This window comes from Podarcis muralis, chromosome 5, assembly GCF_964188315.1.
Source record: "Podarcis muralis chromosome 5, rPodMur119.hap1.1, whole genome shotgun sequence".
In the NCBI taxonomy this organism is placed as follows: Eukaryota; Metazoa; Chordata; class Lepidosauria; order Squamata; family Lacertidae; genus Podarcis; species Podarcis muralis.
Window position 1 is genome coordinate 70,908,305 of NC_135659.1, and position 25,441 is coordinate 70,933,745.

At 39.3% G+C, this 25,441-nt stretch overlaps 1 protein-coding gene across 11 annotated transcripts in view; it reads right to left on the minus strand.

Annotated features, from left to right (window-relative positions):
• RBM39 (RNA binding motif protein 39) overlaps nucleotides 1-19,273 on the minus strand; it is a 34,000-nt gene extending 14,727 nt beyond the window's left edge. Inside the window, exons 1-8 of one of the 11 annotated variants that reach the window (XM_077929161.1) lie at nucleotides 18,969-19,273; nucleotides 13,452-13,514; nucleotides 13,157-13,229; nucleotides 11,655-11,704; nucleotides 9,029-9,225; nucleotides 2,564-2,758; nucleotides 1,829-1,894; nucleotides 1,685-1,738 (exon numbers count right to left, since the gene is read on the minus strand). In XM_077929161.1, the coding sequence (XP_077785287.1) occupies nucleotides 1,685-1,738; nucleotides 1,829-1,894; nucleotides 2,564-2,758; nucleotides 9,029-9,186 (473 nt within the window). In that variant the 5' untranslated portion in view covers nucleotides 9,187-9,225; nucleotides 11,655-11,704; nucleotides 13,157-13,229; nucleotides 13,452-13,514; nucleotides 18,969-19,273. The other 10 variants (XM_077929160.1, XM_028734790.2, XM_077929165.1 and 7 more) reach the window with 10 other exon arrangements.
• Nucleotides 19,274-25,441: the final 6,168 nt, after the last annotated feature.

Genomic DNA, 25,441 nt, shown 5'->3' on the forward strand with positions numbered 1-25,441 from the left:
TATGTCTTTCGATATTCTATCCATACAAAGGCAGTAATCAGTATAGCACTGGGCAGCAAGAGAAATGCAATGATGCATAGAAAAAATGAAGGCATATCACTGTATTTATCAAGCTTAAGCAGAATAGCACTTTTTACACACAAAAATGCAGTGATCATATACTTTGCAACTGAAAGGCAATATTACAAAATCTCCCTCCAAACATTATTTACACCTTACTCTTGTAAAATGTCCACATTTTGCGGACTATGGCAAGAATGGGAGTAAGGTCTAAACCTAACAGCACTCTGTTCGCAAAGTGACCATGACTCCAGTTACAAGACTGCAAATCTATGCCTGACATTGTGATCACTCTTTAATTCAATCAATCCCCCTATTTTCAAAGCAAGTCCCCTATATGTGGATAGGCCAGACAAGAACACACAGGGGCCGAGATCTATACATGGGTGCCGCTAGCAAATTCTGGCAGGAGAGATGAATTAACAAGCTTAAGCTCACAGGAGCCCAAAGACAGTAACTAGACTGAATGCAAGAAAACAGCCCAATGCTTGTTTTCTTTCAACCTGGCCTGATGGGGAATGACCCTAATTGCCTGCCGTAAGTACTGAATTAAGCAGTGAAGGATGGCTTTTCAAAAAATGGGGGAGCAGGCAGCTGAGGCTAACATGACATTTGCCCATTGGGTCCATGAAACTGCGAGTTAAGAATAATCTCTGTAGGCCATACCTGCACCCCAAGCTCCTGCAGCTTAGCTGCCATTTGGGTCATCTTACCCAATGGTTCCATAGAGCCTAACTTAGGGACATTCCAGCGCCTCTACTCAGACCAGACAGTTCCTTCCTTCAGCAGAGATTGTTCCCATAGACCTTAGACACATCAGTGTGGAATGGAGAACAGCTGAAAGGAGCACGATATCTCTTGCTGCTCCGTGAAAATTTTACAAAAATCTACTTATAGCTCGGGATGCGGGTGGCACTGTGGGTTAAACCACAGAGCCTAGGACTTGCCGATCAGAAGGTCGGCGATTCGAATCCCCATGACGGGGTGAGCTCCCATTGCTCGGTCCCTGCTCCTGCCAACCTAGCAGTTCGAAAGCACATTAAAGTGCAAGTAGATAAATAGGTACCGCTCCGGCGGGAAGGTAAATGGCGTTTCCGTGCGCTGCTCTGGTTCGCCAGAAGCGGCTTAGTCATGCTGGCACATGACCCAGAAGCTGTACGCCGGCTCCCTCGGCCAATAAAGCGAGATGAGCGCCGCAACCCCAGAGTCGGCCACGACTGGACCTAATGGTCAGGGGTACCTTTACCTTTACTTATAGCTCATTAATGTCAAATGCATAAGTCACCTTCACACAGAGGTGTATCACGTTCCTATTAATGGCCAGAGAAAGCAAAAGGTCGTACTACCAATAATAAAAGAATATCAAATTCTGTAGTGCTACCAACATCCACAACACTTCAGAACTGCCACAATCAATCAAAATAGGTGCACTCTATGCTACTCATGCCAAATTAAAATACTAACAATAACCTTGGCTTGCAGAGGCAGCACACTAAACATGCACAGAGAGCATGTTCTGCAAGCTGAAAGGTGAGAATGAGATTTGCACAGAAAGCAACTGAGACACCTCATATAATATTCAACACTGCACAGTCAATTTAAATAGTAGTATTCAACTGCCTACCTCACAGGACTCTTGTCTTTTCTAAATGGACTTTTGCTCCTAGATCGTCGTCTACTGTGGAAAAAAGTATACAACCAATTATGACGGTATTAAATACATCAAAATAGATAATTAAATAGTCACCATAAAATAAGAGAAGGAAACCTTATTTTAATGTTGTGAGGCAAGCCAATCTTTCCTCTGATGGCACTGTTAAATTTTGGACCAGAACTAGATTAAAAAAAAGACAAGACAATATATTACTAAGCAAGTTCATTATTGGCAGGAACAATCTTGAAAGAAACTAAATGCTAACTGGTGTTCACTTTACAAGTATATTTGAAAGCAAGTGGGATGCAGTAAGGCAGATATGTGAAGCATATCCAAAATTAACCTGAGATATCATTTTGACATTATGAGAAAGTCTGGGCTAGTTCTCAGATGATTTAGTGCAACATATATATATGAACAAGAAGGCGCGCAAGCAAAGTCTCAAAGTCTCAGGCTTGCATGGTCTGTCTTATCCTCCCCCTGTATGGCAAGGACTTTTAGTTTCATGGACTTGGCATTATGTATGAACCATATATTGTTATTCCACCATTACAGTGATTACCCACTACGATACCGCAAAAGAAAATTGTGTCACTGCTACAGTCATACTGTGATTTCAGATACCACGATACTGGAAGCAGATTTCTCTTAAGTTGTCTGCTTAAAAGTATTTTGAAAAACCTAAGCCAAGGTACAGAAATGTATACATCTTAAAATTGAGGCTTATGCAGCTATATTAAAAGGTTAGTTTGCCTTTTTTAAAGAAAATAAAACTTATACTTTTATTACATTTCCTGCTTATTCAGCAATGAAATATTAGAACTAAAATGACAATTTTGCGCAACATACTAGGGGCTTCTGTAACGGCCTCTGAATCGCCGTTCTCTACTTCTTGAACGGCTGCGTCTCCGTTCTTTACTTCTACTGCGCTTCCTCTCCCGACTTTTGCTCTTCTTCCTCTCACGATCACGACTTCGTTTGCGCTCCTTACTTCTACTCCTCTTCCTGTCATGGCTACGACTTCTGCTCTTGCTCTTTTTTCTCCTGAACAGGACAAACAACACAAGTTTAGGTGTCTTTTTTTCAAAAGCAGCAAATAAGAAGATCCACTTAAAAGTTAGAGTATGAATTGGGTAGGTAGGCAAGTTTTTAAAATCCCCATCAAGTAAGTTATGGCAACTGCAGTATGAATGCAAATTTTCTTTATAATGTACATTATTTTTTAAATAATGCAATCATTCTTTAATCAAATTACATAATTTATTTTAATTCTCTCTAAACCATTTATACAATAGTTAAAAGCAATGCACTGGGTATGTACAAGCCTTCAAGATGACAGCACACATTCACAAGCATACCCTCAACCAGGATAAACATACGGGTACCTCACTCTTTAAAATATCTACCTCCCTCCTAGGAGGAGGAATATTTTATCAAACAGAAGACACAAAAATGTTTAAAACTGCAGATGACTATACCTACCAAGTTCCTTTGCAGAAATGTCAGGTTCATAGTTGATTCTGAACTGTTCATTTAATGAGACTCTCTTTCCACTCTACTGCCTGCTCACGCTAGATATGTTCCAAATGGAGAAGGAATAAGTCCCATTGGAGCAAGTAGCTTGGATCCCAGGTGCCCTTCTGCTAGCGGAAAGCCTCTTCCACTCACAGAAGGGCTGTTTCCGACCTAGCGGAAGAGCATTGCATGAGAAAAGCAACCCCAAATCCAAAGAATTGCTTCTGTTTGCATAAGCTATTTTCAAGACGTTATTACGGCCCACTAGTTTATCCTACAGCTTCCTTATTCACTATTTCTCTCATACTGTAGACACAGTATGCTACCTTGTGCTGCTGGCTTGTGAGAAATATTTTACTATCACATGCAAGAAAATTCAAACAGCACAAATACATTGTCTTCTTCCCCTCGTTTATCTGGATCCAAGTCAATGATTCAGCCCCTTAAGAGTTATATATTCTAAACAATTTGCTGGTTATAACAGAAATGCAAAGTATTTTTAAGAGGGGAAAAACCTACAGAAGTAACATAGGGACTCAAAGACAGGTTCAAAAGTAAGAACAGATACATACTGCATTACCCCAAAAGACATAATTAGTCTATATTAGGGTTTCTCCATGCTTAAAACCAGGGACAAATAATGTTTCCACTGTAAAGAGGCAGACATGTACCAAGAACGAAGGAACTGGTTGCCTCTAAGTACATGTCTCAGAACAGGAAGATATTTTTAGTAGCAGAACTGAGCTCACAATCCTTTCACATGAAAATTCATCCTTAATTCCCCTTAATTACTTTTTTCAGTAGCATAATATGGGGAGCCCTTTTGGTTTGCTGGTAAACAGTTGGAGTCAGAAACTGTTGCAGTTCTATTGCAAAAAATCCAGAGGTACTCCCTCCTGTGCCTCTGCTTTAAAGCATAAGTGTTCACAAAACTCTATTTGTTGACCCTGGTTTATTAGAGTGGTGCATTTATTTTTTACTTAAGCTGTAATATCCTATCAAGAGTACTGAATTTCTTAAAAGTTGTTTAAGCTAACAACACCTGCCTATAATCTGCATTTTCATTTCACAAGGTTTAATGCATCCAGAGTATTCAACCTTGTGCAGGAGTAAGGTCACTAAACTGGACAAATGGAATTAATTCAAGAGTTAAGATCTCACTCAGATTCTATTCTAAACAAAGAGATTGAACAAATTCATAGTACTACTTGAATCAGTTATGTTTCTACCCTATACACAGGAAGACAAGTAGGTTATAAATCAGATAGCTTCAGTGAACAAAAACCAGGGCCTTGGTTTTGTAATCACAAGGACCACCATTTGTTTCTACTGTGATTTGTCAATTAAAATTCAAGAAATCCATAGGCTAAATAATCAACTCAAACCTAAGGAGTTTACCTAGCATGATATTAGTGAGATATTATGGATGGTATTCCTCTTTGCAGTCAGATATCCTCAAGAAACATCCTTATAGAAAGCAATTCTTCTTTGATTCCCAGATGACAAAAACTGTCAATACAGGAATAACCAGATGAAATATTGCCAATATCCCCCTTCCCAAGGAAAATGTATAGATTTGAGACCTAATACCTATGTAAGGAATTATTGCAACATGTACATTTTCATATACCTGGAACCTACAAGCCCAGTAACTTAAGGCTGCCTGTTAATTATAATGCGTGGTTTTTTTCTAGTTCGCCTTTTCTTTTAAGCTGTAAGACTCTTGTATCAGTTATGTACCGAACATGAATGTGGCAAGTAAAACATTTATGTGAACTACAAGAATTTTCCTACTGCAGGAATAAAAAGAAACTCTGAGAAGACACTGAAGTTCAAACTTGGACCTACAATTAATGTTCATATCATTATTATTAAATAACAAGTGTGACCAATTGTTTCTCCATAAAAATATAAAACATAGCATGTGAAATTTACCTAAGTTTAAAATTAGGGTTTCAACTCCTTTCTACCACAAGTCAAATAATTTAAATTTCTAATAAATCTGTCACATCAAGAATGCATAATGGATGCTTGCATATGCCATCAGGAGAAAGCTGCAATTTACTCTCATAACAAAAGATTTCACCCCAATACTGCCTACATTACAGGAATGAAGTTCTGTAAAGAAAAGATAAGGGCTTTCTTAAATTGTCTTTCTTCCTTGTGGCAGCACATTGCCACAGTTACAAGTTGCAGCTCAAGATAGGCTTATGGTTGCAGCAAATGTGCAAACCAACCCGCAAATCACCTGTTGGAACTTTGAGAGACTGGCATACTAGCAATAGCATTAAAAGTGGGCTGGTTTTTATGCAGCACTAAAATATAGCTTAGTGCTACATGGGATAAGCATGAGAAAAGCTTCAGGTTCACAAACTCCTGTTCTAGGCAAGAGTGATTTAAAATGAGCCAGCTTCATAACCCATGGTTTGAAATTAGCTCGCTCAGAAGCCTGACTAGAGATTGTTTTATATCATGATCTCTGGTTCATACATAAGAAGTCAGAAATTATGGAAAGTGAACCAAAACACTGAGGAAATCTTTCTCCCAACTGCATGGAAGCAGAGGAACAAAAGACCTCAAAGCTTTACTCAGGCTCATTTCAATTCATACATGTAAAACTAAACCGCTGTTGTGCGTGTACAAGTTGAATAAGAAAGTATTACTGAGCAGATTGCTCATTTCCAAATATTTTAATAGCTTGGGAACAGCAAAGACCAATCAAGTGGAAGAGCTTCTTTCGAATCATGAGAAGCACTTCAGAAAACCTTATACACTATATGAGAAAAAATTAATGCTTGGAACTACAGACAAAAAATCACTTTCATGCTGTGCATGGGAGGTCAGTGATAGTGCATCCTAAAGATTAACTATGAAGAATGTAATAAAATAAAACCACTTCATGTGCAGCATGCTGCCCCAAACTGAATATAAAGAAAAATGTAATAAATGGGCACCAGTCATTCTAATAATCTTCATTTCTTAACAGCATGCCAGTAATACAAAATGCTCCGCAACACAGTACATATGTACATACATACATAATCAGGCTACTATAATGAAGCAGAGAAACTGGTAAAAAGGTATGTTCCTTCTAACCAACAATTCCTAAACAAGCTGGTGCAGCAATAAAACTGCTAGCACATTTGCAAAGCTAAGCTGGGTCCAATATGGTTTCAAGTTAGATTGAGAACCACCTGTTGAAATTCCTGCATTGCAGACGGTTGGACTAGATGACTCAGGGTCCCTTCTACAATTCTTTGATTCTATGAGTGATCACCACTTTGGAGGATTTGCTTTTTTATTATTTCTGCAGGAGTGTGTGTGTATCAAATTACACACTTTCCATTGGACTTGTAAGCTTGAGAGTTAGTGTGGTGTAACTGTTAAGAGTATCAGACTAGGACCTGAAACTTGAATGCCCACTTGGCTATGAAGCTTACTGGGTGACCATAGGCCGGTCACTGCCTCTTAGCCCAACCTACCTCACAGGGTTGTTGTGGGGAATAAATGAGGTGGGAGAGCGCTATGTACACCATCTTGAGCTCCTTCGAGAATAAGGTGTTCTAAATTGCAACAAATTATTAATGTATTTAACGTAAGCAGTAGTGCACACAGAGACAAAGGTTTTCTGGAAAACCAGGGTAATATGCATAGGTTAATTTTCCATTTGCACCAGAAATTTTTTTTTATGCCCAGGAACATGGGTGGTGGACAATCTAGCCTGTGGGCAAATCTCGTCCTGTCAGGAGGTTCAAGTTGGTCCATGAGGTCATTTTCCTGAAACCACACTGCCTGCCTATCAGCTGACAATAGTGGTGATGTCATCTAATGGGCTTGAGGTTGGGGTTGACTTAACACATTCCTGTTCCGAGCAAGGAATGAGTCTACAGCCAAAGCAGCAAGATTTAACCCCCTAGTGAGCCGAAAAGGGGGGGGGGGGGATTCCTGATTCTGGAAGGGTTTTGCATGGAACTCCCTGATAAAACAGACCGGGGGATTTGTTTTAGCAGAAACCGCTTCCTGGGGTTTAACCTTCCCAGAATGTAGGAAAATACTTTTTAATTTTAGCTGCACCTTTGGGACTTTAAAGCACTTTGCATCATTGTGACATCAGGTGGTTGATGGGTTGGTGGTTCCTGATAAAAATCTAGCTCACAGAGCCAAAAAGGTTCCTCAACACCTGCCCTAGAGAGTCATCTAATATCATGTTTATTTTACTTGTATTTAGTAAACAAAAGGCAAAAATTCTGAGACTGCCAAGCATGCCTAATATTGTATTTGTAATTGATATCCATAATGAAAGAAAAGCTCTGGAACTTTTTCCACCCTACATAAACCAAATAATGCTGTTTTCCTAATAAAATACATGCAGTCATCATGACTGTAAAAGCTTGTGCATTTGCTACTATTCTATTTTGCTTCAAGTTAAATTACAGCAGACATCTGCAAGAAACTGAAAACACTGGTATCAATAGGTAAATAACATGTTTATTAGTCACCCGCCCAGAAAATTAACCTTAATCCAAATTGTATTTGTTGCAGTTAGTTTTTGCTTAGTTTATACTAAAATGTATCCTTTTTGCATATGGTAAATGGCTAACTGTTCATCAGAACATTATAGGCAACTGAGGTTTTGATATAAACAAAATCTGTGTTGTTTTATGCATCTTGAATGTTTTGCACCATCCATTCTTCACTTTTAGGATCTTACCCCATATATACCCACTCAATTGCTTCAATCTGCAGAACTGGCACTGTTACAGGTGCCACGTAATACTCATTCCACACTTGTAGTAATCAATCTTTTAGTGGCAGCACCTACAGTTTGGAACTCCAGGCCTGACAGGTTCCTTCGTTGTATTCCTCTGTGATTGCTTAAAGCATTTCTGTTTAGACAACTCTATCCATAAATGTAGAACCTACATGAGATTTCTGTCTTTTGGCTACTGCTGGCTTTAATAATCTCTGAATGTTTAAATAACATGTTTTAATAGAGGATTTTAATGTTGTATGTTAGGTAAAGTTACCCATGACTGTTAGGTCCAGTCGCAGACAACTCTGGGGTTGTGCGCTCATCTTGCTCTATAGGCAGAGGGAGCTGGCGTTTGTCCACAGACAGCTTCCGGGTCATGTGGCCAGCATGACTAAGCCGGTTTGGGTGAACCAGAGCAGCGCACGGAAACGGCGTTTACCTTCCCGCTGGTGCGTTACCTATTTATCTACTTGCACTGCATGCTTTCGAACTGCTAGGTGGGCAAGAAGTTCTCTTAAATTAATTTAAATAAGCTTTTTTGGCATAATGCTTTCACTAATCACTTTATTATATTGTAGATCATTTCCCATCATTTTGGGCCTTTTTAGCTATGAATTAAGCAAAAAGTCTGGGGACGCGGGTGGCGCTGTGGGTAAAACCTCAGCGCCTAGGACTTGCCGATCGCATGGTCGGCGGTTCGAATCCCCGCAGCGGGGTGAGCTCCCATCTTTTGGTCCCAGCTCCTGCCCACCTAGCAGTTCGAAAGCACCCCTAAGTGCAAGTAGATAAATAGGTACCGCTTTCTAGCGGGAAGGTAAACGGCGTTTCCGTGCACTGTGCTGGCTTGCCAGAGCAGCTTCGTCACGCTGACCACGTGACCCAGAAGTGTCTCTGGTCAGCGCTGGCCCCCAGACTCTTAAGTGAGATGGGCGCACAACCCTAGAGTCGGACACGACTGGCCCGTACGGGCAGGGTTACCTTTACCTTTTTAAGCAAAAAGTCAGGAACAAAGCCCTGAACAAACCAACAGGGTATGAAGTCTACACCTTTTAATGCACCCAGACAGGAAAAAACCTTCATGAAATTGTCCTTGTCCATAAAAGTTTAGCTCAGGGATGGGGAACCTCTTACCCTCTTGGCATGGCCTATTGTCAGGGATGGAAGGTGTAGTCCAGCAACATCTGAAGGGCCACAGGTTCCCCATCCCAGATTTAGCCCATGAGATCAGTGAGGCTACATAAAACTACATTAAAAAAACAAAAACGTTTAGCACTTTTTCCCTGTTCACCCAATGGCTGACAGAACAAAGTCTCTTGTAAATTCTTGAGGGTGACAGGAGACGGCAGTACATTCCTCAACACCTAGGACAAGCAACAAAAAGCTAAGTTAACATCTTCCCACCAAGATAACATTTAATAAAAAGGAGACTGTCCAGCCAGTTTTTTGTTGCCTGCTGTGGTTGTAAGACCATGAGTTTCAGGCTGCCTTGCAGTTAAGTTAGTACAGCAAAGGGTCAAAAGGCTTTAATGAAATATTAACGCATATTTCCTCAAGTAAACTACTACAAAGGAATTAAAAAGGTTCTGAAAAGTAACTTACTGTGAGCTTTTGTAAAAAAAAAACCACACACATCCTTTTTTGAGAGTAAATCCTCTTTTTTATCCCACTGACCTATGACATTATTAACTTTTCATACAACACCGTCAACCTATTATTGTGGCTTGCAGTCTTAAGATATGAACAAACAGGGGTTTTTCTCTAATAAAAGCAAGTCAGGGAGCCTGCAATAGTATTATTCAGGGTATTTAAATTTTCACTTTGGGTGGTATCCAGTGGAGGCTGTCAGCAGACAAAAGGGAATCTGTCAATGGAAGGGAGAGAAAAGTTTTATTAATCTCCCATTCCCCCTAAGGTACCCCACACACCATCTAAATCTGCTCCAGAAGGTTGGGGGAGCAGAAATAATTAAAAACAACCTTTCAACAGCTGATAGTCACCACTGGACACCATCCACTGAAAAAAATGGCCAACAAGGCTGGTAGAGAAGCTGGTTTCCTTCTAACACCATTACATTTGGATAGGAGAGAATACAGCATGACTCCTCCTTCTATGTACTGTGTTCCACTTTATAAAACCACCAGGGAAAGGAAATTAGAAGTTTCCAGTTACTTCCACTATCAAATACTGCAAAGAGAAAGGAGCTATCTACCTTCCCAATACAAGCTGTCTTTACATGAACAAGGCAATCTACCTCAGATACTCCCCAAGTGTAATTTAGGAAGATGAGTCTTATTTCTATATTGTGCACATTTTTAAACAGTAGTTTACTCCTCTCATTTCCACAAGAAGGGCCACATTCTGCACAGGTAGCAAAGACATGCTCTCAGAAGGCAAGAGTAGACTGTACTTTTCCAGTAGTGGTTTTTTGATCGGATAGCTCTGGGAAGAAACATATTATTCTTTTTAAGAACAAAGTTCAGTCTCTTGTGCTCTCTCGTCTCTCAGCAGTAAGTTTAAGTAAACGTTTAGTCACTGTTGATATTAATGAAACAATCCACTATCCAAAAAGGATCTGTTCAGCAGGGAGTGGGGAAATGATTCTGTTTTCCACCACAGTAAAAGACTAGCATTTGAGTTTTTATTGCTTAGAAAAGCACAGCCCTATGCAAAGGCAGTTTTGCTTAAAGTGGTATTTTGTTTGTTTGTTTTCTCAGCTAACCATTGCTAAACAAAGGAACTGATGCCTCAGAAATTGACTGTTTTTTTTCTGGAGATATTTAAAGAAAGGGTATGCAAGTTGACCCCAAGATTCCCTTTTATTTAAAAGAAGCAGATCATCTCACAGGAAAACTACTTAATTTAGTTTTTAGAACTATTCCAGTTCTGTTTCATTAGCCCTCTCTGTTATATTAAAATATTTTGCTTCCATTTTCTAGAAGAGGAAAGAAACTAGTGGAAACCAGCAACTCTCACTGTGTTTCCAAATAGCTTATCAAGATACTGCCAAACACTGTTCTTTTGTCCTGCCACTATGAGGCATGACTGGCTAGAACTCGAGGCAAAGACTGTTCTGTGGTGACTCCCACCTTACAGAATTAGCTTAAAAGTCACCTTAAACCAACCCACACATACTTCTCAACATTCCAGAAAGATAGGTATGCTAGCCTAAAGTAGTTCCAAGGTGCTTCAACAATACAAGTTCTTGTGACCCAAGATTCCACAGTCAAATTTATTCCATTTGGAAATTTACCTTAAAAAGCTCATACCAGATTCACTTGGGCTACAATCCCATGTCCACTTATCTGGAAATAAGCACCAATGAACGCAATGGAACTTACTTCTGAGCAGACATATTATGCCATCAGTCTTTTAATGTACCTTTTAACGGTTTTTTTAAAAGTTAGGTAAACTGTTACAAAAATCTAAAATTATGTATCTGTCATAGACTATATATTTAGCTGTATTTAATTTCTTTTGAAAGATGACCCAGCGGAAATTTTTGGAATTGAACAAGGATTCCAGTTGTCTCTTTCAAAAGTTTACGTTGGGAGTAAAATATTCTGTTTGCTTAAAAACTGAAGAACACTAATATTACTGAGGGAAGAGGGCCTGGCTGCCAAAGAATGTTTCCTAGGAATAACGACAACTTCAGTAATACCAATGGATACTTACTTCTTGCTGCGCTCTTCATGGCCATTGGCACTGCTCAATTTGTTCTCATCCTAAGCAGGGTTGATAGAAGAACATCGTGAGGACGAAGTGGAAACATTTCAAGTGGTCAAAAGGGTAATGGGAATAGGGATAAGAAAATACAAAACAAAAATTTTAATACTAAAATTATTTTACATTTAATATGGAGTGCTACTAGTTAATGTAGACTTGTTTAACCACTTTGTTGCTTATAGTTAAGTCATACAATTACAAATACAAGAATTACTATTAAAAAATATATTTAAATCGTACAAACTTCCTTACGTGACTTTAAAGTTATCCTGAAGTTTTCAGCACTCAAGTGGTTAAATAAATAAAATGTAAAAAGAAATTTCACGTTTAAAACATTTTCATGTACTATAATCCCTTTGACCAGTACCAAGGCTATATCTCTGCCTAAGCCCCAAGTGGCCATGCTAGCAGCCAGCCACTATCGATTTCCTGTGACCGATGCCAGTCCTGAGATCTTCGCCCATTTTCGTTGGAGGGTTGGGACTGTAAGAGCTTGATGCCACCTCTGTCACACATCTCGCCCTGAAGCAAACAGGGATTCACACTGCTTTAGTAACGTCGACTCCCAAGTCAGTCATCAATAATCCAACCAGTCCAGCCTAAATATTCCCTATTTCCATACCTGTTTACATGGAAAATATCCCATGTTAAACTAGCACACAAGATTCTTAACATTACAAATTATGATTTGTTTCAAAATGTTACATAGCTAATAAATATTACATAAAACTAAACATGAAAATTTAAAAGGTTACAAACACTTGTTCAAAACTCATACCGCATAGCTGTACTAAACATACTTCAAAATGAACTAATAGTTGCTGTTATGTTTATTGTAGTTATCACACCAGTTACACCATGAGTTCAACTGCTACATTACTTAATTTTTTGTATATATAGATTTGTGAAGCCAGTGCTACTGCATGCATAATTTAATAGTTTCACCAATATCCAGTGAAAAACTAAATACATTTGCTGCCTGTTTAGATCTAGAAGCTAGGTATTAAATATTCAGAAATGTAGAAAATTATATCAAAGTTGCTAAATTAAATAAATAGAAGAGTACTCTTTCACAACGAACGGTAGACTGCAACAATATTTTGTTTTACTATTACTAAAATGTGAACTATTCAGGGATCCAAGAATTTTTGGAAAGGTCTTTCGCACAACAGTTAATTGCCTCCTGTCCTGTTAAAGATTAATCACCCGTCTATCTTTTTTTTTTTAAAAAAAGAGGTCACTCTTCTTCCATTAAGCAGTCTAAGTATTTGCTTGCCATGAACTTGGGGAAGAGATTATTCTTGGAACCCTGCTATTTGCCCAAACCACTGCATTCACCTTGTTGCTAATCCAAAATTGAGCTGGTAGTTTTTAGGAGTGTTTTCCGTTTGTTTGTTTTTTGTTTTTACCTAGGGGGACCACGGTACAGCGATACGTCACTCAATTACTACCTTATGATTGACAGTTCACACTGGAATCAAAGGTGAATTCATGGGAGTAGAGGTGAGATATCGTTAGGCAAGTCTACAAAGAGAGATAGATGGGCATTTATTCATCACGCTGAAGTGAAACTACTGCACAATATAATTACATTAACAGCATATAGTTACTCGTAAGATACACGTAACGCACGTCCAATAAGATAAATCATGAGGGCTCCGGGGATGTTAGTTTACAGTTCAGCAGTAGTTTCATGAATAATGCTAAATGAATAGTGATAAAGCCCTTATTAGCATATTTTCTCACCTTCTTATAAGGAGCTTCAAGCATTGCTTCAATATCAATATCATCAGCCATTTTTCACGACACCTAGAAAGAGGAAAAAGTTCCTTTAGTCAAGCATGTACTAATCCAGACTAGTTCAAAAATTAAAAGCTTGATGATTCTGATGGTGACAAAAGTTGCATCAGTCCACACTTCCAAATGATTCATAGTTTTATATTCTGAACATTCTTGAAACTCTAGGTCAGTTTTGACATAACACTGTTAAAGTGAATGAACCAAGCTTCTCCCTACTTTTTACACCCTTTCTTCTTCCTCTAGTGCAAATGAAAGGTACCAATGTCCACAAGCGTTCATTTCCATTTTTGATTAACATTAGCTTTTGTTTTACCAAACTCTGGACCAACTGTGATTAATTTTAACTATGGCTAATGGAAACAAGCCAACCTCAAACCATAGCAGGCTGGCTTTCATTAACTATAGATAAGATTTACCAGAGCTTAGAGTTCAAACATGCTAAAGTGTAGTTCAGCTAAAATTCCAAGTGATAACTTATAATCTTCTAGGTGTAGCTATGCTGGAGGAGAGGGAAGTGTGTGAGCTCAAAGAGAGGCTAGGCTTAATCCTTTAACACTAAAGCACGGCTTCAGCATTATGCCTGCAAAAAGTCACCGTCTCTGGAAGCATGTAACACATTCAGCCAAACACAAAACTACGCAGTTTTCCTATTATCCAGAGAAAAAGTAAACCCGGTTCCCATGTTTGTAAATTACTTTTGTAAGTACCTACCCAACTTACATAAACAGAAGCATACTTGCTAATAAAACATACTAAAATATCCCTTCTCCAAATAGCCATAATAGGTTTTATTACTCCAGTAATACCTGTGTAATTAAGATAATAATTTGCTGAAAACCCCTCACCAAGTCATTTGACTTTCAAAGACAACAAACTATTATAATTCTCTGTTGGCTTTCTGACTAACAGAGGTAAAGATTTCTTAAAATAAATGTGATATTCAGCTCAGGTTACAGTTTCTCTCTCTCGATTTCTCTTATCATGGAGAGCCCAGACTTTGTCAATGGGCAAGAACACAGATGCTGCAGGCTCCAAGCAACTGCTGAAAGCAAAACAAGCAAGAGCATTTCAACATACTCTTGTTAAACCAGATATGCACTAATATCAAACTTTTGGAACCAATTCAATTATCAATTCAATGTAACAAATAAAAATAATCTAGAAATTCCAATTGTTTAACCACATTTTGAAAAATGAACTCTTGAAAATGCATATACCCTCCCTTAAAACTGTCCCTGGAATGCTCTAACATTTTTGGTTGAGCATTTTGTTACTGTAAATGCTGTTTGCTCAAGGTTAAAGTTGACTGATGGAAAGCATTTCCCTAAAATCAACAGTGAATACAGCTATGCAGAATTATAAAAGGGAAGCCATTTTGTGTTGTTGCCTTACCTCCAGGGTGTGGGAGAAACATCCCTGTGGTGAAAAAAAGCTCAATAGAGCTTCAGATTAGAAGTTCCTCACGAATCTGATGATTTCCCATTACCTGAAATCTGCCACGAATCATTGACTCCTTGGGTCAAAAATTCGAAACAGATTAGTTAAACTATCCCAGAAAATATTTTGTATGGAATCAGCTGTTGCAGATTCCCCAATTGCAAGATATCAGCAATCCTGAGCTTGTTATAATAAGGATTATGGGTAGACTACTCTCAGCTACTCTCTGAAGAATGGAGAAAAGACCCTCTTAAGAATATTCGGGGATGGGCAGGGGAAGGACTAGACCATGTGAAAAATGAACATAATATTTTAGCTGCAGTTCATTTTCAGCTTTGTATTCTTGTTATTAAAAAAGTGTGATTCAACATTCTGTAGCTGCACTCATAACCTAGGTTTAATGTGGCATTTAGCTCCTAGCTTTCATATCTCAATTTCTAACACTGAACTTTTTTTATGACTGCTTTTATACAGCACAGTAATATTGTTTTAGGGGTTTCAAAGAGTGTTGAAAGCAACATAATAATTGCACTCACGTAATTACTCCCAGGGACGCGGGTGGCGCTGTGGGTAAAAGCCTCAGTGCCTAGGACTTGCCGATCGAAAGGTCGGCGGTTCGAATCCCCGCGGCGGGGTGCGCTCCCGTCGTTCGGTCCCAGCGCCTGCCAACCTAGCAGTTCGAAAGCACCCCCGGGTGCAAGTAGATAAATAGGGACCGCTTACTGGCGGGAAGGTAAACGGCGTTTCCGTGTGCGGCTCTGGCTCGCCAGATGCAGCTTGTCACGCTGGCCACGTGACCGGGAAGTGTCTTCGGACAGCGCTGGCCCCTGGCCTCTAGAGTGAGATGGGGGCACAACCCTAGAGTCTGTCAAGACTGGCCTGTACGGGCAGGGGTACCTTTACCTTTACCTTTAATTACTCCCACTTGTGCAACAAAACTGCTCCCTCTCATGTTCACACATGCAGACCCCCAAATCTCCTTCAGAAGGGGGGGGGAGCATTAGAAACTCAGAAATGTAAACTAATCACCAAATGCCATCTTAAACCTGGGTTATGGTCGTCACATAGGAATGTCTAGGTACCATTTTCCTGCAGTGAGTTTTATTATTTTTGTTACTTTTTATTCATTTCACTTCTGTACTGCTTTATATTTTAAAGAAAAAAATCTCAAAGTGGTTTACAGCACATTAAAACATCAAATAAAATAGTCCAGAATAAAACAACTGAAACTTCAAGGAAAGTATTTCAGATGCTTCCCTAAGGAATATTTTGCTTTCCCCATATTTATTTACCTACTTAATTTATATAGCTGCCCCAAAGCAGAAGCACTCTAAGAAGCCAGTGTTGTGTACTTGTTAAGAGTGTTGGACTAGGATCCGGGAAATGAGGGTTCAAATCCCCACTCGTCATGAAGCTCACTGGGTGACATTGGGCAAATCACAGCCTCTTAACCTACCTTACAGGGTTGTTGTAAGGATTAACTGAAGAGTGAACCATGTACTCCTTGGAGAAAAGGGTGAGATATAAATGCAAAAAGCTCTTCTGCATACCCAGTAAAGAAAGCTGGAGGGGCCAGCCAGATGGAGATGTCAGTCGCCAGCCTGGCATCCAGAGATCTCCATATGGTCACAATTGGACCCATGCCAGTCGCAAAACGTGCCAGGGGTATTTCAAACACTGTTGGGGAGCCCTCAGAGCAAATCTAAACGGCATGTGAGAAAGAAAGGGAGAGGAAGTTCCACTGCTTAAGTGTGAGAGTTCACAGAATACAACACTGTGTTGATAACTAGTGAAGTTAAAGATAGTGGAGAGTACTAACTAATGTGTACAGTGATGTTAGTGCAAGCTTATTTGCTTTGAATTACTTCTGATTTCCAACAGGTATGTATTTTGCTTAGCATGTGTGGAGTTGGATGCATTTGGGAAAAGTGTCTTTCAAGTTTGTATTTATTAAAGAAGATGTGCCAGTAAGTAAAATGGTAATGCCATGCCAGAAATACCCAATGTAGAACAAATAACATAAATTTTAATATACTGTACACCAATTTCTTCTCTGTAAAGCAAACTCAGAAACATGAGAAAATTCCCAGAAGCAAAAAACATGCTGGCACAAGGGAAATTATTTGTAAGCAAAAAACGGGTTTGGCCAAAATTTATTCTATCCCAGTTTAAATTTGAAAAATGCATGAAACTCAAAGACCTAAATCTGACTGATCTTTTACTATAATTTAACAAAGCTAAACCACAAAATAAATTATTAGACAAACCTGAAATAGTGGAGGCAGGTAACTAAGAACAGGAGCTAAAAATACCTGGTGAAATCTTAATTAAGCCAAGAACTTACATTCTCTCTCTGCCTCCCATTACATTAATACCAATACAGTACAGGAATAATACTGCCCAAAGGTTAGGCAAAGTTAATGATTGCTAGTGAGTATAGCTCATTGTTCAAACATAGCTGTTCTTGGGGGCCCTTTTGGAAGACTGAAATATGATATAAAATAATTTAAATTTGCTAAAGAGATTTTGGATAGCCACAAGATGCAAAATATTACTGTTGGACAAGTTGGACATACAAGTATCCATATTAACTTAGAGCAGGTATGCCAAAATAGTTGTATAATTAAGGGTTAAGAAACTGATTACACAAGTAATTCAAGATATTCAACTTTTAAAGAACGCTGCAATTTTCTAGCATTTAACATTTTTATTGAGACACATTTTGACATTGTCTAAAATTTGCTACATTAAGCATAACTTTTTCAAAACAAATAATCCTATTGAAAATGGAAACATAATATAAGCTTGTTAAAGTCAACGGTTTCAGTCCATTAAAACTGAATCCAAGACCCTCTATCAAAAAACCAGCCAAATGTCTGTTTTCTGTGTAGAAGGGTGAACGATGATGTCAAGCATTATAAACGTGTCACAATAATGACTTTACATGCTTATGGAAAATTATGAGTAAGTGTGGCTATCCTAACAATAGCATAGCTATTGACTTTTCACTGAACATTGGAAACAATCTGCTTCATCCCTTGCTTGTGTGAAGTGAAGACTTTCAGACCAGAATCCAAATAACTGCTCAAGCCCAATGCAATGGGCTTGTACCATTCCAGGGGCATGTCTATAGAGAATATATGCTACTCATTCTCAAATAAGTCTCATTATTTCAGTGGGTCTACTTTGAGTACACCAATGTTAAGTATTGGCATATGAAATTGCAGGTGTGGTTTGAAGAGGCATAAACTACATAACAAAAATGTTGGATTATGATCATATTCAATATAAAGGTTCTGTTTGGTTGCCAACTGATGGTTTAATAATTTAAGAATGATAAAATGGAAAACTTTACTTAAAATGAATCCATTTATCCTGATAGGATTCTAACTCTTAAACTTGCACGCTTTTCATGCTTTTGTAATTAAACAAACTGCAAACTCTGCAGAAAAGGGGGAGTTCATTCCTCCTTTGCCTGGGGAGGGGGGAAACACAAAGAAAACAAGTCTTCCTACTCTCCTTCCAGCATGTATTACGTAGGCTTTTTATTAACTGCCCTTATTAGCTCACGGCATCAACCTTTCGTAAACACACAACACAAAGTTTTATGGCACTTGGCACGAAAACATATGAACTAAAAAGTGGCTAGAAATCTTCTGTTTTGGAAAGTGGTCCGATCACCGTGAAGCTGAGGAAAGTCGATCGGGTCCATGAAAACTGACGTGTTATACTACAAGCCAATTCCCTATAACCAAGTCCCAGTCGACTTCCCCTTCCTACCCTCCCCCCACCCCGCAGCCACTGGCAACGCGTTGCGAAACAGAGGCGAATACCGTGCCTCAGAAAACCGAACACCGAGTCTGTCGGGCCGGGCTCGCACGCTTCCAGGGGGAAGGGAAACGAGACTGGCCTGCCACTTAGAAGGCCCAACGCAAAAGCAGGGCCTCCTCCGGGCCTTACGGAAAGCGCGCGGCCCCTCGAGTCGCCCCTCAAAAAGGAGGCCTTCAAAGAGACGGAGGCAGTTACCTGCGCTGCTGGGGGTCCCGCTTCTAGCTCAGGTGTCTGTGAGGAGGGCGGCTGCTGCAACTACCTCAGGCTCCGGATGTTTCGGGCGGTGGGGAAGTAGGGCCCCCAACGGCAAAATTACCCCGTCAACGACGGGAAAGAGAGATGGGGAAAATCTAGGCCTCAAAAGATATTTTACGGATAAGGCCAAAGCCGAGGAAGTTCCACAACGAGGAGATTCGGACTCGGCTCCAGCAGAAACGACTGCTCCCTGAAATGGCGCCCGCCGCGTCCTGCTGCTTGGAGGAGGGTCCGTGCTGGAGATATGGGGACACCCAGAGCTCTCCGCACGGGCTCTCGCGAGATCTCGGCACAAGAGGGCTGGATGCTGTGCAAATGGCGGGTGTCCGCCAAGCACATCTCGCGAGGAAAGGCGTCTTGCACAAACGCGCCTAGTAACTCGCGAGAGTAACGTGTTGTTTGTGTAGCCTCATTCACATTCAGAAACACTGTCTCCCTCAAGGGCCTAAGACTCTCGCGAGAACAGAAGGCTCTGCGAGCGTCACAATAAAAGGTTCAAAGGTTAAGTGCTGAGCCTATGGGTCAAAAAATAATCTCATTCCAGGCAAAATTCTTTTGCAGTGCAATTCTAGGCATGTTTATTCAGAAGTAAGTATCAGTGAGTTCAATGGGGCTTACGCCCAGGTAAGTGGGCATATCGTAAGCTCAATAATTTAACTGCAAATTTAATTTTCCCTGACATTTCATTATACGTATGGGCTGCTAGTACCTTTGAAAGAGACCTATACTGATTAAGAACTATATTTACGTATCAGGATTAAGTCCTTGAAGTTATTACTTACTTGGACAGTGAAATGCAATATAATTATGACAGTGCACATACTTATATATTATAAATATAAGTTAAATGCAATAATGTTCATGCTGTGCTAAAGGTAAAGTTATAATAGCATTTTAAAAAGCGAATGTTTTGGTAGGCCATGTTGGCAACTCCCATAAAAGTGGCTTGTTCATTTGGCTTGTGCAATCAATCTCATCCAATAAACCCCATGTTTACTTGACTCGTGTATGTTATCTTCTGTTTAAAGAGGAGCTAATCTGCTAGTAGCACTTGATATTTTTTACAGCGGACCGGACCACATATAATGATTACAATCAACTGATTGATTTAAAAAATTATGCTTTTTTCTGAGATGCTACAAAAATCACACCAAAAGGCAAAGACCAAACAGAACAGTTTTTGTTTATTTTGATTACTACTTAAGAAGTTTTGCTTTGGACATATATATGTATCCAGAATTAAACTTATATGGATTTTAGCTTGCCACCACTGACACTGCTCTTCCTGCACATCCTGGGTAAATGTTTGGGCATGATGCCATGATGGGGGTAGGGGGGAAACAGAGATGTTCCACCAAATGGTCATCTTGGATCACCTGCTTTTCATAGAATTTGTGTATTTTCCAGAGCAGACTCCATAAAGAGAATGGCTAAGAACTAATGAAGAATGGGGACAGACTCATTAGAGGAAAATGAAAAAGCATAACAATAAACGTGAAGATGGGGAGAGGAATAAAGAGGAGTGGGCATTTGTTGGGACATCTGTTCTGGATTCTGCCAGAGATGTGTTCTGTTACAAACAGCTGCCACAACTAAATGCCAACACACGATCAACAGTTCATTAGGAGATGTGAAGTAACTCTATATAGGAAAATATGAAACAAATGTCACGTCCACACCATACATTGCACAAACCATTTTAAAAGTGGTTTACACATAGTATATGTAAAAATGTAATTCTATATAAATATTTCCGTTATTGCCTGATATACCTACTCAACTTTATTTAATGTTCTGTATTGAAATCCCAAACAAAAGACAAGGGAAGTTAACTGAAAATCAAAATTATATTTAGCATTCACAAACTTCATGAAATTCAAATGCTAGACATTCTCTTTTACACCACAATCCTAACCTTGTTTACTTAGAATTAATAAGGCTTACACCCAGGTAAGTAGGATTAGCATTGATGCCATAATAATTCTTACTTGGAGGTATGAGTCACATAATTAGTTTAGTAAACCTGGTAGCATGGCCAATAATGGCTGGTGAATCATTTTACTTCATAAATCTAAATTCTGTATTTTGTGTTTCCATTTTTTAGCAAGATTAATTAGACATATGTGGCAGAAGCTTTGTCAGTCTCTCAAATACAACATATTGATTAATATCATCAAAGTCATTAATTTAGGTAATTATAGTAGTCCAGGAGCACTTAATGAAAATGAAGGAATAAATTAGAAAATAGAAAAACAGCGTAACGGTGGAGTGAAATGAGAAAAGGCTACAGATACTCAGAAGTTTATAAGATCTAGGGTATAATACTACTACTAATAATAATACCCTGCCCATCTGGCTGGGTTTCCTCACCCACTCTGGGCAGCTTACAGCACATATAAAAACATAGTAAAACTAAAGTTCAGCTTTAGAAGGATTAAGTTGATGTAAAATCATGCAAGAGAAACAGTTGCAAGCAGGAAGAGAGTTTAAACAGAGTGTGATAAATTAGGAGAAGATAAGCAAAGCTGCAGATTATTGGCATGGGAATTATTACTATTACTAGATGACAGCTACAAATGGGAAAAGACCAAGTAAAGAGCTAAGGACCTTCAAGATCTGATGAAAAGGGGAGAAGAACCATTGATACATAGAAGAAGAATTACAGTAGGCCCACAATTTACACAGAGGTTACATTCTAGGAATTGCATCTAAAGGCAAAATTGTGTATTGTCAAAATCCATTGGGTTCAATAGCAGATAGGCTTGCCAAAGTCTTTTCCCCAGAACCCCACCCACTTTCCACCCCCTTTTAATATCTTAATTTTTTTGCCATGTGCGTAAAGCTGAATGCACACAAGTTAAATGCATGCAAGTGGCAGGCTTACGGTATTACAATTACATATACAGTGGTACCTCGGGTTACAGACGCTTCAAGTTACAGACTCCGCTAACCCAGAAATAGTAACTCAGGTTAAGAACTTTGCTCCAGGATGAGAACAGAAATTGCATGCTGGTAGTGCGGCAGCAGCGAGAGGCCCCATTAGCTAAAGTGGTACCTCAGGTTAAGAACAGTTTCAAGTTAAGAACGGACCTCCAGAACGAATTTAGTTCTTAACCCAAGGTAGTACTGTATAAGAGTGAAGCCAAGAAACAGTTGACCATAGAAATGTAGAGTATGAGGATGTGGCAAATTAAAAAGGGAACCACTTCACTAAGGCTCCTTTGTTTCAGTATTAACAAACCAGCCATTCAGTAAGAACATTGTTGAGAAATTCTGGCCCATTAAGAAAACTTTGCTCTTTAAAAAATCTCTTGTTAAATAGAGGACTAAAGGCCTTTCAGGGACCTCTCGGATAAAAAGTGTATTATGAACTTACTAACAGCCACTATAATCACCGCACTGGAGGACACTTAATGTTGATTTAATTGAAGTAAGGCTTGCACAGACATGGGATCTAATAATCAAGGACAAATTAATGACACATTTAAAGGAGATATGAATTAGTAAAGACTCACTACCTACTACATAATGTGGTACGACTTTATTGTGTATGCAACATCCATTGAACATGGTTGCAAACCACCAAGAACACATGGAAGTTTCTTGTATGACACACTTATTTAATAAGACTGACAAACTTCAATGGCTGCAAATTCTTTTCCCTTTTCCTTTTGTTGTTGGCTCTGCACTTCACGTAGGGGTGGTTGATGTTTTTTTCCAATATGTTTTTCTCTTTTAAGAAAAAGCAATAAACTATATTTTTTTCAAAAAAATAAAAATAAAAGGCCTTCCAGGGAGCATTGATATGTTGATTTCTTTAAATAATACAGTGAATACCTTACAAAATAAATGGAATAAAATACTGATCACTTCTATTTCAGAGGAAAGATGGAAATGGGTTTGGAATAACTGGGAAATATAACATAACCAAGGATAAACGAGTATTTGGTGTGGAGAAACAGTATCACTGGTACTTTATTTGTTCAAATGTATTCATAACTTGAATATCAACTATTCTTGGAGACGAGAAGCTGTTTTCATTTATATATTTGGAAATATTTCAATACTAAAACACTTTGGTGCACATGGTTTCTTCCCAATCCACCAAAATCATTGTTTGGAAGATCAAAGAATGTGACATTTGCTGTGGGTTAAACCACAAAGCCTAGGACTTGCCAATCGGAAGGTCGGCGGTTCGAATCCCCTGACGGGGTGAGCTCCCGTTGCTCGGTCCCTGCTCCTGCCAACCTAGCAGTTCGAAAGCACGAAGTGCAAGTAGATAAATAGGTACCGCTCCGGCGGGAAGGTAAACGGCGTTTCTGTGTGCTGCTCTGGTTCGCCAGAAGCAGCTTAGTCATGCTGGCCACATGACTTGGAAGCTGTACGCCGGCTCCCTCGGCCAATAAAGCGAGATGAGCACCGGAACCCCAGAGTCAGTCACGATTGGACGTAATGGTCAGGGGTCCCTTTTACCTTTTTTACTGTGATTTGACAAGTAGTCAGAAGTTCTAGGAGTAGAATTATAGGTTATAGTTTCCCTTTATTAGGGAGTACTGGAAACATATAGCACCTTTGTAATATTTGCTTTATTTACAAATATACAAGCACAGTGAAGGTAAAAACACAGCTTCAGCAGATAGCATCACCACAAATATAACAGCAAAGAGCAACCTGTGTCTACATATACGGTACCACTTTCCCCAGGCTGCAGTCCTAGTTTCAGTTAACTCCAGACAGAAAACTCCAGTTTGCTCATTCTTAAATTTAAATCTGCAGGGCTGCGGGTCTCTTTCCCTCACACAACCATTTTTGTTTAAAGCACTAAAATGTATTTGTCCAGCCATGTCAGTCTATGCAAGTCGATTGCTTTTTCATGGTGGGGTGGGGTGGGAGATATCCTAATGATTAGCTCCCACTGTGGTAATTTAACTGTCTGACTGTAGACATGACACTGAACTATGGTTAATTGTGTCAAGAATGTGCCTAGGTCTCTGCAAGGTCGAAGGAAAATGGAAAAGCCTCCCCATTGTCTTTTTGTTCACAAATCCTGCCTTAAGGGTATGCCTGTGTATGAATAGGGCGACCTGGCTCAGGAACTAAGTATTTATCATTACAAAAGACTGGCCAGGCTCCCCAGGTAATCCAATCAAGTGACCATTAACAAGTAACCTGCCAGACAGGAGATAACGCACTTAGATTTCTGTGATGTATCTGGGGCGTGGTCTTGAGCTACACTCCTTCTGTGATGTAGATATGATGTTTCTAGGGGTGGTCTTGAGCTCCAGGGCAGGGAATTTAAAATGTCTTTATAAGGGCAGGCACACCTTGGTTCTGGGTCCTCCTCTTTTCCTGCATGTGAGGGGAGCACCCTGTTGCAACAGTCAATAAAGATTAGGCTTACTAGCTGCTTTGCTTCTCAATATTCTCTGGTTGGCCTCTGTTATTTTCTCCGACCGATGGAGAACCTACAAAGGGCTCTATAACGGCTCTTGTGTCCCCCATAAGGGAATAAGGGCAGATTTTTGTTTATTACAGTTGTCTTTGAAGCTGTTTTTCTACTTGCAAAACAGACTTCCACTTACTCAACAGAACATCACCCTTATTTCTTTTTCCCTGCAGCCCCCAGCACACGCTCAAAATCCAGAAGGTGGAGGGCCCTCCAAAACAAAATAGGCAGGGGGCACAAAGGGAGGTGATGAAGGCTAAGTCCAGTTTTGTGAGTGGAACTCATTGGATGCAGCATTGGATACAACCCTGTGAATTTTACAAAAATATTTTTTTGTAAATATTTACAAAAAATATTTATTAATTAATATGCTGATTAAGTGCCAAAATCACCTCTTCATGGTTTACTGGCCAGATACAAAACACATAATTAAAATTTGAACCAAACACATTCATACAGATGAGCACAGAAACAAAGATGTTATTATGTTAAGAAAATTAATACCATTTTACATATAATCTGTTTTATTACAACTTAAGTTAGGGAAAATATTGTTTCCTGATAATGGTGTTATATTAATAAAGTAATAATGTATGTTTAAAATTAAAACATTGGATGTTTATTTTTATTTAAGCTGACTAGTTATTTTTACATTCAGTGGGATGCACTTTTTTAAAAAAAAGCTGAGGACTACAGCCTTAGTTGTTTTTTTTAAGTTAACCAGTCTTTTGGCTCTTGACTTGAACATAGGCCAGGTAGCAGCTGGCCAATCTCATCCCTAAGAAATGGCTCTATCCCTGGGAGGGTAGCATCCCTGGACAGATTGTGGAGGTTTTTAATTAAACAGGGTAAGCTGTAGGGGAACAGGAGACACAACAAGGATCTGTCTGAGGCAAAGCTGCATTAAGCAGTTTTATTTTATCCTGTGTTGGTGTATGCACAAGTTATCCAGAGGAAGAGATTTATG